Source organism: Podarcis cretensis (assembly GCF_951804945.1).
Source record: "Podarcis cretensis genome assembly, chromosome: 8".
NCBI lineage: Eukaryota > Metazoa > Chordata > Lepidosauria > Squamata > Lacertidae > Podarcis > Podarcis cretensis.
In genome coordinates, this window is record NC_137177.1 from 84,737,001 (window position 1) to 84,754,081 (window position 17,081).

General features: G+C 48.4%; 1 protein-coding gene across 1 annotated transcript in view; it reads right to left on the reverse strand.

The window, feature by feature from the left end:
- The window catches only part of PTPN11 (protein tyrosine phosphatase non-receptor type 11), a 32,806-nt gene that overhangs the window by 8,275 nt on the left and 7,450 nt on the right, over nucleotides 1-17,081 (reverse strand). Inside the window, exons 2-12 of the mRNA XM_079987011.1 lie at nucleotides 15,692-15,814; nucleotides 14,265-14,459; nucleotides 12,136-12,328; nucleotides 10,691-10,807; nucleotides 9,602-9,715; nucleotides 6,792-6,888; nucleotides 5,168-5,247; nucleotides 4,011-4,169; nucleotides 3,595-3,726; nucleotides 547-701; nucleotides 107-174 (exon numbers count right to left, since the gene is read on the reverse strand). Coding sequence (XP_079843137.1) covers nucleotides 107-174; nucleotides 547-701; nucleotides 3,595-3,726; nucleotides 4,011-4,169; nucleotides 5,168-5,247; nucleotides 6,792-6,888; nucleotides 9,602-9,715; nucleotides 10,691-10,807; nucleotides 12,136-12,328; nucleotides 14,265-14,459; nucleotides 15,692-15,814 — 1,433 coding nt within the window. The remainder of the gene's footprint in view (nucleotides 1-106; nucleotides 175-546; nucleotides 702-3,594; nucleotides 3,727-4,010; nucleotides 4,170-5,167; nucleotides 5,248-6,791; nucleotides 6,889-9,601; nucleotides 9,716-10,690; nucleotides 10,808-12,135; nucleotides 12,329-14,264; nucleotides 14,460-15,691; nucleotides 15,815-17,081) is intronic.

Consider the following 17,081-nt stretch of genomic DNA (forward strand, 5'->3'; position numbering starts at 1 on the left):
CCCATGCTCCCATCTGCCTCAGCATCATAAACTGTGTTGGCTGGGACTGATGGAAATTGTAACCCACCAGGCAGGCAAAGGCTGGCACAAAAGCAGAGGGACTCACCTTTCTCTCTGATTATGTCAATGAGAATATCTATCACAATGAATGTTCCGGTCCGGCCGATTCCAGCACTGGGGGGGGGGGGGGAGAGGAAAAACACAGACACACAACTTATATTTCTGCTTCTTTTGGCTTTGAAAAATGTTGCGCTTAAGAGCAAAGGCATAGCCCAGGGGTCAGCAACCTTTTTCAGCTGTGGGCCAGTCCACTGTCTCTCAGATCTTGTGGTGGGCCAGACTATATTTTGAGGGTAAAAATGAACGAATTCCTATGCCCCACAAATAACCCAGAGATGCATTTTAAATAAAAGGACACATTCTGCTCATGTAAAAACACGCTGATTCCCAAACCATCCGCGAGCTGGATTCAGAAGGTGATTGGGCCGGATCCGGCCCACAGGCCTTAGGTTGCCTACCCCTTGCAGAGCCCAAGCATCACGGTACCTGCAATGGACCACGACTGGGCCAGCATCCGAGATGTTTTCTTGCTTGTGATGAACCTCTTCTAAGAAATCTAGAACTCCTCCAGGATCACTGGGGACTCCATGGTCAGGCCAGGTTCTGAAGTGATACTGCCAGACTGTTCGTTCGGTGTTGCCCTGAAGAGACGGCACCCAAATATCTTTCCCTGCCTTTTAAGGAGCACTTTGGGGGTGGGGGAGGGTGCGCCACTGGAGATGAGAAGGAGTCATCTCAACAGCAGCACCCCAGTTACAGAAGAAGCCCCTCCCTCAGGAGATCAGACTGCCCCCCCCCAACATTATATGCATTCCTGGCAAACCAAGGCCTGTTTTCAGAGGAGAGATTCAAGACAGATGGAAGAAAGTCCTTCCTCACATGAACTACGGAACTCACTCCCACAAGAAGCAGCAAGGGACGAAACTTGGGGGGCTTTAAAAGAAAACTGGACCAATTCATGGAGGAGAGGGCTCTCAATGGCGACTATCCCCGATGACTATGCTCGGCCTTCATGTTTGCTGAAGGAGCATCTCCAACCCCATCGTTCTGCCCGGATGCTGAGGTCCCATTCCAAGGGCCTTCTGGCGGTTCCCACACTGCGAGAAGCAATGCTACAGGGAACCAGGCAGAAGGCCTTCTCGGTAGTGGCACCCGCCCTGTGGAACACCCTCCGATCAGATGTCAAAGAAAAAAAAAACTACCGTATCAGATGTCAAAGAAAAAAACAACTACCGTATTTTTGCTCCATAAGACGCACCAAGTTTTTGGAGGAGGAAAACAAGAAAAAAAATATTCTGAATCTCAGAAGCCAGAATAACAAGAGGGATCGCTGTGCAGCGAAAGCAGCGATCCCTCTTGCTGTTCTGGCTTCTGGGATAGCTGCACAGCCTGCATTCACTCCATAAGACGCACACATTTCCCCTTAATTTTTAGAAGGGAAAAAGCGAGTCTTATAGAGCAAAAAATACGGTACCTGACGTTTAGAAGACATCTGAAGGCAGCCCTGTTCAGGGATGTTTTTAACGTGTAACATTTTGATGTATTTTTAATCCTTGTTGGAAGCCGCCCAGAGTGGCTGGGAAAACCCAGCCAGATGGGTGGGGTACAAATAATAAATTATTATTATTATTATTATTATTATTATTATTATTATTATTATTCTGAATGCCAGTTGCTGGAAGCCATTGCAGGGAAGAGGACTCTTGTTCTGGAGTCCTGCTTTCCGGTTTCCTACAAGCATCTAGCTAGGTACTTTGAGAACAGAATGCTGGACTCAGGGGCGGCACATTCCATTTTGATGCATGAGGTGAAACAGGAAGTGCCGCCCCATGCTGGCATGTCACCCCACACTCCCTCGGGGCACCCCCTTTTCTGCCAACACCGCCTCCGAGCTGCCCTCTCCACCGCTGTGGCACCGGCACAAATTTCAGGCGAGGAATCTCATCGAAATCTCGCAAGATCTCTCACGCTTTGTGAGATCTCGCCGGAAATCGGCGCTGGCTTCTCTGCTTGTCGTGGAGTCAGCAGGGCTTGTGGGGACACCCATGGGACACCCACATTGGGAGATTCATCTGCCTATGGCAGTTGCTTCACCCCACTTCATGGGGGGGGGGGAGCTATCCCTGGTTGGACTGGAGGGCCACTGGTTCTTCATATGTTCTTATGGCAGTGTCTCAGACCTACCTAACACACACAAATTCACATTTTCCCTTTCTTTTGCTTTCTTCTTTTTCCTTTTTATATAAAAAGAGAAAGCTTGGGGCATGAAAGACCTTGCTCCCTTGCTAAATGAAGCCTCAAATTATTGTTATTTCTATAGTCACATCTGTGCAGTTGCAGCTTTTCCCAGTCTGGTGCCCTGCCAATATTTTTAGGCTCCATCATCCCTAGCCGTTGGCCATGCTGACTGGAGAGGATATGAGTCCAACAATATGTGGAGCGCACCTGAATGAGGAAGGCCATATTATCAGTTGTTGATCCTATGGCATTCATGCACCTGTGGGGCCTTCAGAGGAGCAGAAGCAGAGAGAGAGAGAGAGAGAGAGAGAGAGAGGGAGGGAGGGAGGGAGGGAGGGAGAAAGAATCCCTTGCTTGGAGCATCTCACAATCCAGTTTTCAATAGGAGGGGGAGATGAATGAGCAGGCAGAAAGGGAGGGACAATATGGGCATCCATAGGATAGCCTGAGTCCATGCACTGGTAACCTCAAGGCTGGATTACTGCAATGTGGTCTGTGTGGGGCTGCCCTTGCAGTCTGGTGTGGAAGCTCCAGCTGGTACAGGATACAGCAGGCAGACTGCTGATGTGACGCCCTTGCTAAAGCATCTGGGCCGGCTGCCCATCTACTGCTGAGCCAGGTTCAAGGTCCTTGCATTACCGTATTTTTCCGTGTATAAGACTAGGTTTTTCCCCTAAAAAAGAATGTCCAAAATTGGGGGGGGGGGGGCGTCTTATACATGGATAGTGCTGAGGGTGGATTTTCTTAAAATAGGGGGCGTCTTATACATGAGGGCGTCTTATAGACGGAAAAATACAGTAATTTACAAAGCCCTGAACAACTTAGCTCCAGGGTACCTTATATCCCAGTTCAATCACTAAGATCATCTTCAGGAGCCTTATATCCCAGTTCAATCACTAAGATCATCTTCAGGAGCACTGTTGATCGTTCCCCAAGTTGGAGAGGCTTCTTTTATGCCATTGGCCCAGTTCTGTGGAACTCCCTGCCAATGGAGATTCAGCAAGCACTTCCTGGGTCAACTTTTAAACAACTGCTGAAGACTTTTCTATTCTGCCAGGCCTTTGCATGCATTTCCAACCGTTAGCTGACTTCTGATTTTATCATTTTTATATGGTTTGGGTTTTTGTACTATTGGTACAAACTGCTCTGGTATTTTTTTTTAATGAATAGCTGTATGTAAACAAATAAACATATACGGGACAGAAGCGGGCTCTTCTTTAGGTCTGGCTGCTACCACATTTGAAGAATATGAGCCAGAGGATGGCCAGAACTAAAGAAATAACTTCACAGACTTACCTGCCCAACCTTTGAAAGCTTGAGTTCCCGTAACGTGTAATCATGAGCCGCACTCTCTTTGACATTTCGGACGCGCATCACACCGTATTCCTTTAGGGCATGTTCATCTGGCCAGTATTTTACGCACTTGCTCTGGAAAACAAGACAGGGTGGTGGGCTGCTGGTTTCGTCAATGTCAGCCAACTGAAGTTCTCCATATGTTTTGGGCTACAAGTCCCATCAGCCCCAGACAGAGAGGCCATGTGATGTGGAGGCTGATGGAAGTAAATCAGATCCACCATGAGACGAGAGCTCATGCCAATAATAAACTTAGTTGGTCTCTAAGGTACTACTGGAATGATTTTTTAAATTTTGTTTTGATATGCTCAGAGGCTGATCAGCACTGCGAGATCCCCTGAGAGGCGTGGGCTCCTTACCTTTCCCCTCTCGACTTCTTTCGTCGTCATAACGATCACGCGCGAGTTCTCCTGGAACACCATCCTCCAGAAGTCGTTGACAGTGTTCTGCAAGCAGCCTTGGGTGGCAATGTAGCTTTTCTTGGGCTTTGCATTGTTGCACTTGGTTTCAAACTCCGGCTGCAAAATAAGAATAATAATTAAGTTATTGAAATACTATACAGTGGTACCTTGGGTTACATACGCTTCAGGTTACATACGCTTCAGGTTACAGACTCCACTAACCCAGAAATAGTATCTCAGCTTAAGAACTTTGCTTCAGGATGAGAACAGAAATCGTGCAGCGTCAGCGCGGCGGCAGCAGGAGACCCCATTAGCTAAAGTGGTGCTTCAGGTTAATAACAGTTTCAGGTTAAGTACGGACCTCTGGAACAAATTAAGTACTTAAACCAAGGTACCACTGTATTGTCACTTGTACAACTTGTATACAGTGAGATTGCACACTGTTATAAGCCACTTGTCACCTTCATAGAAAATGGGGGGGGGGGGGGATCATATAACATGGGCATATCCAACAGGTCGATCACGATCTTCCAGTCAATTGCCTTGCATCCATGGACTTAATCTCCCCTAAGAAGAGCTCAACAACTTTTGCTCCCCCCAAAAAAATGCTCACAAGTTTGCCTGGCAATGACAATGGGTAGATCGCAGACAGCATTTCAATACAGTGAGCAGATCGCAGTCTCTTGGGAGTTGATCCCCCACCTGTCCAGTCCCCCACTTCTCCAGTCAAAAGAGAAGACTCCCTGGAAAAGACCCTGATGTTGGGAAAGATGGAGGGCACAAGGAGAAGGGGACGACAGAGGATGAGATTGTTGGACAGTGTTCTCGAAGCTACCAGCATGAGTCTGACCAAACTGCGGGAGGCAGTGGAAGACAGGAGTGCCTGGCGTGCTCTGGTCCATGGGGTCACGAAGAGTCAGACACGACTAAACAACAACAAAATTTTAACTCATCCCAGGACTGGCCGCCCTACCCACACCAGACAAGTAATAATAGGGTCCCTTAACCATCTGGTAGGGGATGCTCCTCCAGACTCACCCCTCCCCTCAACAGAAAAGATTAAGTCTGCAAGTCTCCCAGAGGCGGGGGGGGGGGATCCTCACAAACACCCTTACCATGATAATATTGGCATTTATGTAATCAGAAACAGGCTCATTCGGATCACCGTCATGAAGGACAACTCTGGTATGGTCAACTGGAAGGAGGGAAGAGGAAAACAAAGACACCCCTTATTAAACAATGACAACCAGCAATTGCTAAGTCAGATATTATTTGTCCACTGCTACCCAGCTGGTTGCCTCGGGCGAACCACAGTTGTGCCCGGGCAACCAGGGAAAAAAGCATTACAGAAATTTATTCTCTGTGTTAGAGAGAACGTGAGTTGGAAATTTCTCTCCAGGCAAAATGAGCTAATTACACGCCAGATTTCATGCTAAGTTGAAAACCAGTCTTACCTATCATGGCTGGCTGAGGTTAGGTGGAATGGGAAAGCAGAAAGGAGGAGAAACTGCCTCATTTCTTTTCAATTTCTCCTTCCTCCTCCTACCTGCCTTCCCATCCCTACTCTAAGCTAGCCTGCGATGGCCAAATGTGATAGCCACACACATCCCTCCCAAAGTTACACTAGCCAGAACCTTGTTAGTATGAGTCAACAGTCAGTGGTCTTGTAAGGTACCAAAAGCTTTCTGGGAAATGATTTATAATGAATTGAAGAAAATGTTTAAAATAACTTTTATTAAAAAACCAAAAGCTTTTCTTTTAGGGATAATGGGTTCAGAGTTACCTAAAGACCAAAAAACAAACAAACCACACCACCCCTGTTTATGTATGCTACTATCGCAGCCAGGATCATTTATGCTCAGAGATGGAAAGAAGATTCTGCACCAACCAAGGAGGAGTCACAGACTAAATTAATGGACTATGCAGAAATGGCAAAACTTTAGGGAGCAATAAGAAACCAGGAGAACCAAAAAGCTTTATCAAAGACCGGGGGAAATTTGTGGATTATCTGAAATGTTTTTGTACACATATGTTAATTAGCAAGATTAACTTAAAACCAAGCAGTTGAAATTCATGTTAAAGGAAAACCAGGGAGTAATTAATAATTGGCATAAGGAAGGAAATGCAGTGTTACAAATTTTAAAAATGTAAGAACCCGCAAAAGGGGTGGGGCTAGTAAAAAAAATACATGTTTATTGGGAAAATATTGGATTTGTATCTTTGTAAAACTTCTTTAAAAAAAGGAGGGGCAGGGGATATTTTTTTAAAAATATTTATGAGTCAACAGTCTAACAGTTTGGCCTTGTCAGCAGTCTGGCCACAGCATTCTGGACAAGCTGAAGTTTCCACGTACTTTTCAAAGGAAATGTTTGAACACTGTTCGGCTCAAACTTCCATTAACTCCAGCCAGCATGGCCAATGGCCAGTGATGGTGGGAGTTGAGAGCCCCAGCCACATGAGGAGGGAAACTCAGCCAGATGGGCGGGCTATTAATAATAATAATAATAATAATAATAATAATAATTACCAGGCTGAAGAGGGCCTGCCAAAGGCTCTCCAGAGTGGCACTGAAAGGGGCGTCTCCTGCTAGCAGAGACCCTTTTAACTGGAAGTGCCAGAAACAGAAGGCTGCGCATTCTCACCAACAGACAGGAGAGCTCAAAGGTTAACCAGGTGAATCTTACTGGCCAGGAATCTCGGCTTTGAGGAAAAGGCAAGGACAGAGCATTCAGTACTCACAGGGCAAAATATTCTTGTATCTGTTCTTGTTCTTGTTCTCCTGCCGCTGCCCCTCTTTACGGCTGTAGAGGAGTTTGCATTCTTGCTGCTGGAGAGTCTGAACAAAGAACAAGCAGGGGATCCAACGAATGTTGCAAAGTGTTTACCGCCTCCTCCACCAGCCCCAGCCCCGAATTTCACCAGGACGTGCCCACCCTGCCCATCGTGGGCCAAAGACACAAAGGCAAGTGCCAAGAAAAGATGCCACTATGAATATCCCAGTGGGGGTGAGGGTGGACCCTGATTACAAGAGCCTTGTAAGCAGCAGCTGGATAACTACGGCCGTGACCAGACACTGAGCATTTCACAGAATTCCACAGAGGGCGATGACAACCCAAAGTCTTACGAGAAAGGATGATGTGAATGTTTTGCAAAGCAGCCCGTATTCCAAACCAGCAGAACACAGGGCACCAAGGATGAAAGTTTCACACTGTGTATAGTTAAGCTGCGGCACTCGCTCCCCCAGGAGGCACTGACGGGCACCAAGTGGGATCACTTTAAATGAGGACTGGACAAATGGACAGTGAAGGCAGCTATCAATGGCTACTAGTCATGATGGTTGCAATCTGCCTGCATGGTCGGAGGCAGTAACACTTATGAATACCAGCTGCTGGAAACCAGGGGAGGGGAAGTGCTCCTGTGCTTGGTCCCACTTGCCAGTTCCCATTAAGGCAGCTGTTAGCCACAGTGAGAACGGGATGCTGGACTAGGTGGGCCTTTGGCCTGATCAAGTAGGTTCTGTTTACAGTGGTGTAGTAGTAGTAGTAGTAGTAGTAGTAGTAGTAATCATCATCATCATCATCATCATCATCATCATCATCATCATATCCCACCCATCTGGCCGGGCTTCCCCAGCCACTCTGGGTGGTTCTCAACAGAACACTAAAAACAGAATAAAACTTCAAACATTAAAAACTTCCCTAAACAGGGGTACCTTCAGATGTCTTCTAAAAGTCAGGTAGTTGTTTATTTCCTTGACATCTGATGGGAGGGCGTTCCACAGGGCAGGCGCCACTACCAAGAAGGCCCTCTGCCTGGTTTCCTGTAACTTGGCTTCTCTCAGTGAGGGAACTGCCAGAAGGCCTTCGGAGCTGGACCTCAGTGTCCGGGCAGAACGATGGAGGTGGAGACACTCCTTTAGGTATACTGGGCCAAGGCTGTTTAGGCCTTTAGGTATACTGGGCCAAGGCTGTTTAGGGCTTTAAAGGTCAGCACCAACACTTTGAATTGTGCTCGGAAACATACTGGGAGCCAATGTAGGTCTCTCAGGATTGGTGTTATATGGTCTCGGCAGCCATATAAGTTTCTTGCTTCAGGAAGAGATGTTGCTCACAAGCCCTCACAGGCAGCTAGCCAAGTGCTTTGCCGATGGCCTTGAAACTGCTGTGGCCCCGGGGAAGATTCTGGCTGGAGTTGGAGGAAGGCACCTGAGAGCCAACCAGGCAGCAGGCTGCGAGTGCAGGGTCATCCAGACCTGTGGTAGAAAAGTCTGGATCCAACAGCCCTTTGGGGTAGTTAGCAGTGCAGACAGATACTGTGGAATGCCCTCCCATCAGATGTCAAGGAAATAAAAAACTATCTGACTTTTAGAAGACATCTGAAGGCAGCCCTGTTTAGGGAAGTTTTTTATCGTGTTTTTAATATTCTGTTGGGAGCCTCACAACATTTTTAGGGGTGGGGGAGTCCTGCACCCCAACCAAGGACATCTTAGGTTCCAGCTCTAGGCAGGGCTGAACCCTAATGAGGATAAAACACACATAAGGGCTCCTAGGTAGCATCATAGCTGGCCTCATTTGCCTCCTTAAAGGTAAAGGGACCCCTGACCATTAGGTCCAGTCACAGACGACTCTGGGGTTGCAGTACTCATCTCGCTTTACTGGCTGAGGGAGCCAGCGTACAGCTTCCGGGTCATGTGGCCAGCATGACTAAGCCACTTCTGGCAAACCAGAGCAGCGCATGGAAATGCTGTTTACCTTCCCGCCGGAGTGGTACCTATTTATCTACTTGCACTTTGACATGCTTTCGAACTGCTAGGTTGGCAGGAGCAGGGACCGAGCATCAGGACTCACCCCGTCGCGGGGATTCGAACCACCAACCTTCTGATCGGCAAGACCTAGGCTCTGTGGTTTAGACCACAGCGCCACCCTAGTCCCCTGGTTTGCTTCCTTAACCAGGTTTAAAAACAAGGTCCTTTTTCGGTCACAGAAAACCAAAATGTCTCTCAAGCTGGGCAATAGCCACTGAGCCCTTAGGAAGAAGAACCCAGAGAAATCCATCGGTGCCATGGCTCCCTCTAGTGGTGCCGCAGCAATGCTATGGAAAGCTCTTACCTTTTCACCAACAAACCAGCAACCTCACCCAGAGGCAAAGAAAGCCTGGGGAGGCAAAGTTCGTTCCTCAGAAGTGCCTAAACTCTAAAAGCAACTCACAACCATTGTTCCGAGTTGCATTGAGAAACTTAACATGCACAAGAAATGGGCTGCAGCCCAAGCGACGAGCTGGTAAGCTCAAATCAATATGCAAAATCACAGATGCACGCAAAACAGCTCCACACTCACTGCACTTTTATTTAAAAAGAGTCAATGGCTAGATCAGGCCCATGGCCCTTCTAGTCTAGCATCCTCTTTCCATGGTGGCCAACCAGTTGCCCCAATGGAAAACCCTCAAGCACGATTCAAGCACAACAGTCCTTTTCCCTCCTGTGGTTTCCAGCAACTGGCATTCAGAAGCACTTACTGACTCAGACCATGGAGGCAGATGAGCCCGCTTACCTCAAATTCTTCCCAGAAGCCTTGTTTGACTTTGTCGGTGGTCTCTGCCAGCTTGCTCAGTTCTTTGACACGGCTCTCAATCTCTGCTGCATTGATGCGGGTGGTGTTGAGGGGCTGTGGAGGAAGAAAGAGAATCAGGTGAGCATAGACATTTTTGTGTATAGGCACCATCCCTGGGAGGGACGCGGGTGGCGCTGTGGGTTAAACCACAGAGCCTAGGACTTGCCAATCAGAAGGTTGGTGGTTTGAATCCCTGCGATGGGTGAGCTCCCATTGCTCGGTCCCTGCTCCTGCCCACCTAGCAGTTCGAAAGCACGTCAAAGTGCAAGTAGATAAATAGGTACCACTCCAGCGGGAAGGTAAATGGCATTTCCGTGCGCTGCTCTGGTTTGCCAGAAGCGGTTTAGTCATGCTGGCCACATAACCTGGAAGCTGTACGCCGGCTCCCTCGGCCAATAAACCGAGATGAGCGCTGCAACCCCAGAGTTGGTCATGACTGGTCCTAATGGTCAGGGGTCCCTTTACCTTTACTTTACCATCCCTAGGACAGAGCCCCCATGTAAGATCCATTCATACTGTATGGAAAATGTTCATGCGCTCCAAATGATGCACCCATTTCCAAGAGTTTGGATTCAAGACCCATTCATCCAGGTTGGGAGCTGTAAGCAGAGGGTTTTTTTTGGGGGGGGGGGCATGGTGGCACCTGGCCCTTGCATTGACTTCCGAAGCAGTGACATTTATAGTCCTTTCTCAAGACAATCAAAAACTTTATAGTCAAGATCAGGGCAATGAGGGGGGGGAAACATACATTTAGAAGAGCATGTTCTATGAATGTAAAAAATTAAGTTTCAACTGATACTGTGCTCTGAAAGGAGCCAGCCATCAAACGCCAGGGATCGAACCTGGGACCTTCTGCTTGCAAAGCAATGCCCTGCCGAGGATCTGAAGCCTGGAGAGGGAAAGGATCTACATAGAAGGGCTCACTCTGCAAACAAGAGCACACAGGCACACGCACACACCAGGGCCATTGCAGAGGACTGGAGCCCATCCCTCTCCAAAATGCTCATTACCGGGAACTTTTCTTCTCACCTGCTTCAGTTGAAGGACAGTCCCCAGGGTTTCCACCATGGGGTTCTTCTTGTAATGCTCCACAAGGTCTGTCAAGGAATCAAATCTCTCCCCTCCACCAACGTCATACTTCATATCCTTGGAAGGAAAGGAGAAGAGGCAGTCGCTAGTTAGCTATGCACACGGGTGCCCGGTATTTGCATAATTTATTCTAGGCCAGTCACTTTTAGAAATTATTTTCCATCTATCAAGAAAATCAATTCAGGCTGCATAAATCTGCATATGACTAAAACCCCAGCCTCAGCACACACCAAAAAGCACATTTTTTATTCTTTCAAGATGCCGTCTTAGGAGGAGGATTTCTCTTTCTCTTTCCTTTTATCTTCATTATTCTTTCTTTCTTTCTCTTTTGTTTTCCTTGGTCTCCTCTGCTCTAGGTCTTTATTGGGATTATACAGACACAAAGGTGATGGACGGTCAGTGAAGGAGACTGGGTGAAAGATCTCCCAGGGAGGGAGGCTCAGAGAAGAATGAAAAACTCCCAGGTGAGAGCTGCAAGGGTCCACCCTTTCTGTGTGAGACAAGAACGAAGAGCTACCTGCGAGAGAGCACTCTGCATTTCCTTTCCTTTAGCTGTTTTTATTTAGATTACCTTGTTTTTGATTGTCTTGTATTACAAAAAAAATAATAATAAAAATGGGGGGGGGGATACAGTAAAAAAATCCTCCACTACAGTCAAACCTCGGTTGTCAAACGTAATCCATTCTGGAAGACCGTTCGACTTCCAAAACATTCAACAACCGAGGTGCGGCTTTCCGGTTGGCTGCAAGAGCTTCTTGCATTCAAACAGAAGCCGTGTCGGACGTTCGGGTTCGGAAAAACGTTTAAAAACCGGAACACTTAGATCTGGGTTTTCGACATTCGGGAGCCGAAACATTCCAAAACAGAGGCATTCGGGAACCAAGATTTGACTGCAATTAGATGCAGAGAGGGACGTGGGTGGCGCTGTGGGTTAAACCACAGAACCTAGGACTTGCCAATCAGAAGGTCGGCGGTTTGAATCCCCGCGACGGGGTGAGCTCCCGTTGCTCAGTCCAGCTTCTGCTAACCTAGCAGTTTGAAAGCACGTCAAAGTGCAAGTAGATAAATAGGTACCGCTCCGGCGGGAAGGTAAATGGCGTTTCCGTGCTCTGCTCTGGTTCACCAGAAGCAAATTAGTCATGCTGACCACATGACCCGGAAGCTGTACGCCGGCTCCCTCGGCCAATAAAGCGAGATGAGCGCCGCAACCCCAGAGTCGGCCACGACTGGACCTAATGGTCAGGGGACCCTTTACCTTTACCTAGATGCAGAGAACCAGAATGCAAACTTTCCACCTCCATTAAAGCACACTCAGAAATTGCTCCAGCAATTTCCTCCTCCAGGCCTACAGCTTCTTTGCCTCACCCACATCCTCATTCCTTTACCTGGCACCGGATCATGACATGCGTCACTTTGGACTTCCCATCGTTGCTCTCTCCTTTATCGTCCCCCGTCCGAACGGAAAGGACAAAGTCTCCCGGGTGGCTCTGGCTCTCGCGGACAAGAAAACTCCCATGTTTCCCTTTTTCTGTCAACAGCTTCTCCGCTTCTTTTCCAGAAAGATGCCCATGAAACCACCTTTGGAAAGGCAGCAAAATGAGGTGAGTCGCATCGGGCCAACACACTAGTTGCCTGCACTCAGCCAGTGGGATAGAAAAGCTAGGAGCCAAATGGCTTCCAGGACCTGGGTTGCGGGCGCCAAAACAGAATGTCTAGTCGCCGCCGGGGGGGAGGGGGGGGAGAGATGCAATTCACATAAGTGACACAGTTTTAGCAGAAATTGTTAATGCATGCTTAATTTGGTGTTTACAATAAAAATATTGGTACCACAGTTCAGTTTTCAAAACACTCTATTCTTTATTGCTAAACTCCTTAAGATATTGTCTGTCCTTCACATATACTTCGAAGCTTCAAATCACATACATTTCAGTAATCCTTGAGCGTCAGCCAGGCACTAAAAATCTTTAGGCGAATAATGCGCCTGGCGCCCTGTTAATTTCGAACCCTGCGCTCAGCAACTGTTCCACAAACAGGTGTGATGTAGGGGTCAAAGCAGAAGTGGCCAAAATTTATGATACCTGATGAACAAGCCTTTTAAATATACATTTCTTTTTAAAAAGTGGTCACTGAAACTGGAAGGCACACATCACTCTTATGTAACACCTCTGCCCAGAAATCTGCACCAGTTGCCGATTTGTTACCAGGCCAGTTCAATGTGTTGCTATTAATACACAAAACCATTAACAACTTGGGACCCATTTATGAGCCAGATGGACTTACTCCACATAGGCCCTCTACACCACTTCAATCTGCAGAGCTGGCCCTGGTACAGGTGCCACATAACACTCACTCTGCATTTGTAAGAAAGCAATCTTTTAGTGTGTGGGCACCTACACTTTGGAACTCCCTGCCTGTTGACATCAGGCAGCCACCTTTGCTGTACAGTACTCCTTTCAGCGCCTGCCAAAAACCTTTTTAGGCAAGCCTATTCACATACCGTAGTTTTCGCTCCAAAACACACACTTTTTTGCTCCTAGAAAGTAAGGGAAAATGCCTGTGCGTGTTAAGGAGCGAATGCACGGATCGGAGCCATGGCTGCCGTCAGTCAAGCAAAGCGGGAGCCGCTTACACACTCTAGGAGGCTCTCACTTTGCTTGCTTTAAAGCGATCTGGAGCCGGGGAGGAGGGAGGGAAGGAGAGCCATGGCAGCAAAGCGGGCAGCAGCCGCTTACACGGGAGGAGGCACAGACGCTAGCAAAGGTCCGTGCGCTCTCTAAACAGAGCAATGAGGCTGCAGAGGGACGGCAGGAAAGATAAAATTTAAGCAACCAGCAGCAAAATAAAACCAACCTCGAGCTCTGAGCCACGCAGTGAAAACCAGGAAGTTAAAAAAAGGCTGGGGATGAGGGAGAGGGGAAAACAGCAGCTGACGGGCTTGGTTCACAAGTAGGCCTGACTCAGGGGGAAGCCAGGCCTGCTTGCACCTAGACCATTAATGCTAACACTGGCCACACCCAGAACTTGCAGGGGCTACCTTGACGCCAGGGGCGTATGAAGTGGGGGGCGGGCCGCCCCATGTGCCACTCGGGGGGACGGGGACGAGATGGCCCCTGCCTCCCCCCAGCTGTAGATCAGCCGAGGGAGTCCAGCGTCTGTACAGGCTGCCGCTCTCGCGCACTGTCCATACGGGCTGCCTCACAACGACCGTACAGGCTGCCACGTCTGTGCACTCCATGCAGGATGCCGCACATATGCAATCCGTACAGGATGCCACTTGCACGGCTGCCTGTATGGTCGCCATGCAAGCGGCACGACTGCGCATGTGTGGCATCCCGTACGGAGTGCGGACGCACAGGATGCCGCACATGCGCAGTCCGTACGGGATGCCCCGCCCCGGGTGCTGGAGAGGGTTCTCCGCCACTGCTTGACGCCACCACAATCGCCATGCCCTACCACCAGGAAATAATCGGTTTGGAGCCCAGCCACCTCCTCGCACAACTCCCGGCTTTCTCACCTTTCAGACGTGGGGTCAGCACAGTTCAGCGGATACTTCAGCTCGATCACGTCGCCGTTCTTCTCCTTGAGCTGCCCGTGATGTTCCATGTAATACTGCACCAGCTCTGCCAAGGTGGCGAACTTCTCCCCTCCATAGAGGTCGTAGTAGTCGCCTGTATTCTGGATCTTGATGTGGGTGACTGCTCCATTGCGCCTGGTCGAGACAGCAAGAAAGCCGACTTACAAGAATGCATATATGATCACATGGAGCTGCCTTGTATCAAGTCAGACCCAACTGTCCCCGTCAGGACTGGCCTTGAATGTGGGAGAGCAGGTGGCCGCTTGGGGCGCCGAGCTGAGCTCAGTGTCTGTGTTTTCTGCTTTTGTTTTTAAATCTACTGCCTGCAGTGAGCGAGAGTGGCAAAAAGCAAGTGTCTTTAATCTTCTTCCAAGGTTCTACAAGTTTTTTGGGTACTAACGACAAAGATGATTCTCCTGCAATTAGCGTTCAAGTATGTTCATAGGGACGCGGGTGGCGCTGTGGGTTAAACCACAGAGCCTAGGGCTTGCCAATCAGAAGGTTGGCGGTTCGAATCCCCGCAGCGGGTTGAGCTCCCGTTGCTCGGTCCCTGCTCCTGCCAACCTAGCAGTTCGAAAGCACGTCAAAGTGCAAGTTGATAAATAGGAGCCATTCCTGCGGGAAGGTAAACAGCATTTCCGTGCGCTGCTCTGGCTCACCAGAAGCGGCTTAGTCATGCTGGCCACATGACCGAGAAGCTGTACACCGGCTCCCTCGGCCAATAAAGCGAGATGAGCGCCGCAACCCCAGAGTCAGCAACGACTGGACCTAATGGTCAGGGGTCCCTTTACCTTTATGTTCATAGAATGAAATAAAAATTGTAGAGTTGAAAGGGACCTCGAGGGCCATCAGGTCTGTCCCCCTGCAATGCAGGAATCCACCTACAGAATCCCTGACAAGATGGCCACCTGACCTCTGCTTTAAAATCTCCAAGGAAGGAAAGTCCACCACTTTCCAAGGGAGTCTCTTCCACTGTTTAACTGTTCTTACTGTCAGAAAGTCATTCCTGATGTTTAGTCGGATGCTGATGGGAAGGGGAATCCAACCACACTGGGAAGGCTGCAGTTTCCCCACCCCTTATCTAAATTATCTGATTGGCAGCGGCTTTCCAAGGCCTCTGAACTCAGGCCAGGCTCCCTCCTCCTGCTTTGCTGCCCTCTTCAGAAACTGGGCTTCTCAACCTCCAAGGGGAGAGAGGAAAGGGGTTGCTGGTTCACCACACAATGAAACTATGGCTATATTTGCATACATATGCTCTAGGCCAATCACCTGATTAAAGAGGTCTTAGTAAGGTTGTCAAATGGAGATCGAAAGGGACTGCCCCTAGGATCTCCTACATGCAAAACTCTCTCTCATAACTGACTCACCGAACTGAAAGGGTGAAGTCCCCAGGGTTGCTCTTGCTGGGCCGGGCCAGAAAGCTGCCATCTACTCCTCGTGTCAGCAGGAGGTTCTCTGCCTCCACTCCGGTAATATTTGGGTGAAACCATCTAAAAAGAGAAAGAATGGTGGTGAGTGATATAAATAGAAAGGAATGTAAGCTCTTTTTATATGCAGTAAGAGCAGCAAGAATATTATTGGCCCAAAAATGGAAGCAAGAAGAGTTACCGACGACTGAAAAATGGAGGATGAAGTTAATGGACTATGCAGAATTAGATAAACTAACAGGAAGGATTCGAAACCGGCGAGACCAGAAATTCACGGAAGACTGGAGTAAATTTACGGACTATTAGAAAAGTAACTGTGAAGAACAGACGACATTTGTAGGATTGCAAGAAGTTTTGTGAGGAGTATTATTAGAAGTATTGGAAAAATAGATAAGGGGGAGGATGATTTGTTAAGAGATGTAAAGGCAATATAAAGTTAAGAAATGCATAAGAAGTGGTTAAAACGGTGGATCATCAGAGGTGCTGATGGAAGTCCAAAAAAAATTGTATAAGTGATAAGTTTTGTGGTACATTTTATAATTTATATGTTAAAATTAATAAAAAATACCATTAAAAAAAAGAGAAAGAATGGGGTGTGTCCCCCCCCCCCGCAGCAACAAAAAAGCCATGTTTTAGCAATCTAAGTCATTAGCAAAACCGAACAAATCCTCATACTACTAGTCCTCTTAAAACAAAAACATATTCTTTACACACTGAATATGCTTGTGGCCCATCTGGTTCAATATTGTCTACACTGACCAGCAGCAGTGCTCCAGCATTCCAGACCAGAGCCTTCCCCAGCCCTACCTGAGACGCCAGGGATTGAACCCAGGTGCTTCTAAATGCAAAGCATTGTGCTGCCACTGCAGCACGGCCCTTCCTTTACTTTTGTGTCATCTATGGCGCGCTGAAGGGACGCGGGTGGCGCTGTGGGTTAAACCACAGATCCTAGGACTTGCCGATCAGAAGGTCGGCGGTTCGAATCCCCGCCACGGGGTGAGTTCCCGTTGCTCGGTCCCTGCTCCTGCCAACCTAGCAGTTCGAAAGCATGTCAAAGTGCAAGTAGATAAATAGGAACCTTTCTGGCGGGAAGGTAAACAGCGTTTCCGTGTGCTGCTCTGGTTCGCCAGAAGCGGCTTAGTCGTGCTGGCCACATGACCCGGAAGCTGTACACCGGCTCCCTCGGCCAATAAAGCGAGATAAGCGCCGCAACCCCAGAGTCGGCCACAACTGGACCTAATGGTCAGGGTTCCCTTTACCTTTACCTATGGCGCACTGATAACCTGAAAGGAAAGAGAACCAGCCCACCTGCCATTTACAGATGCTCCCC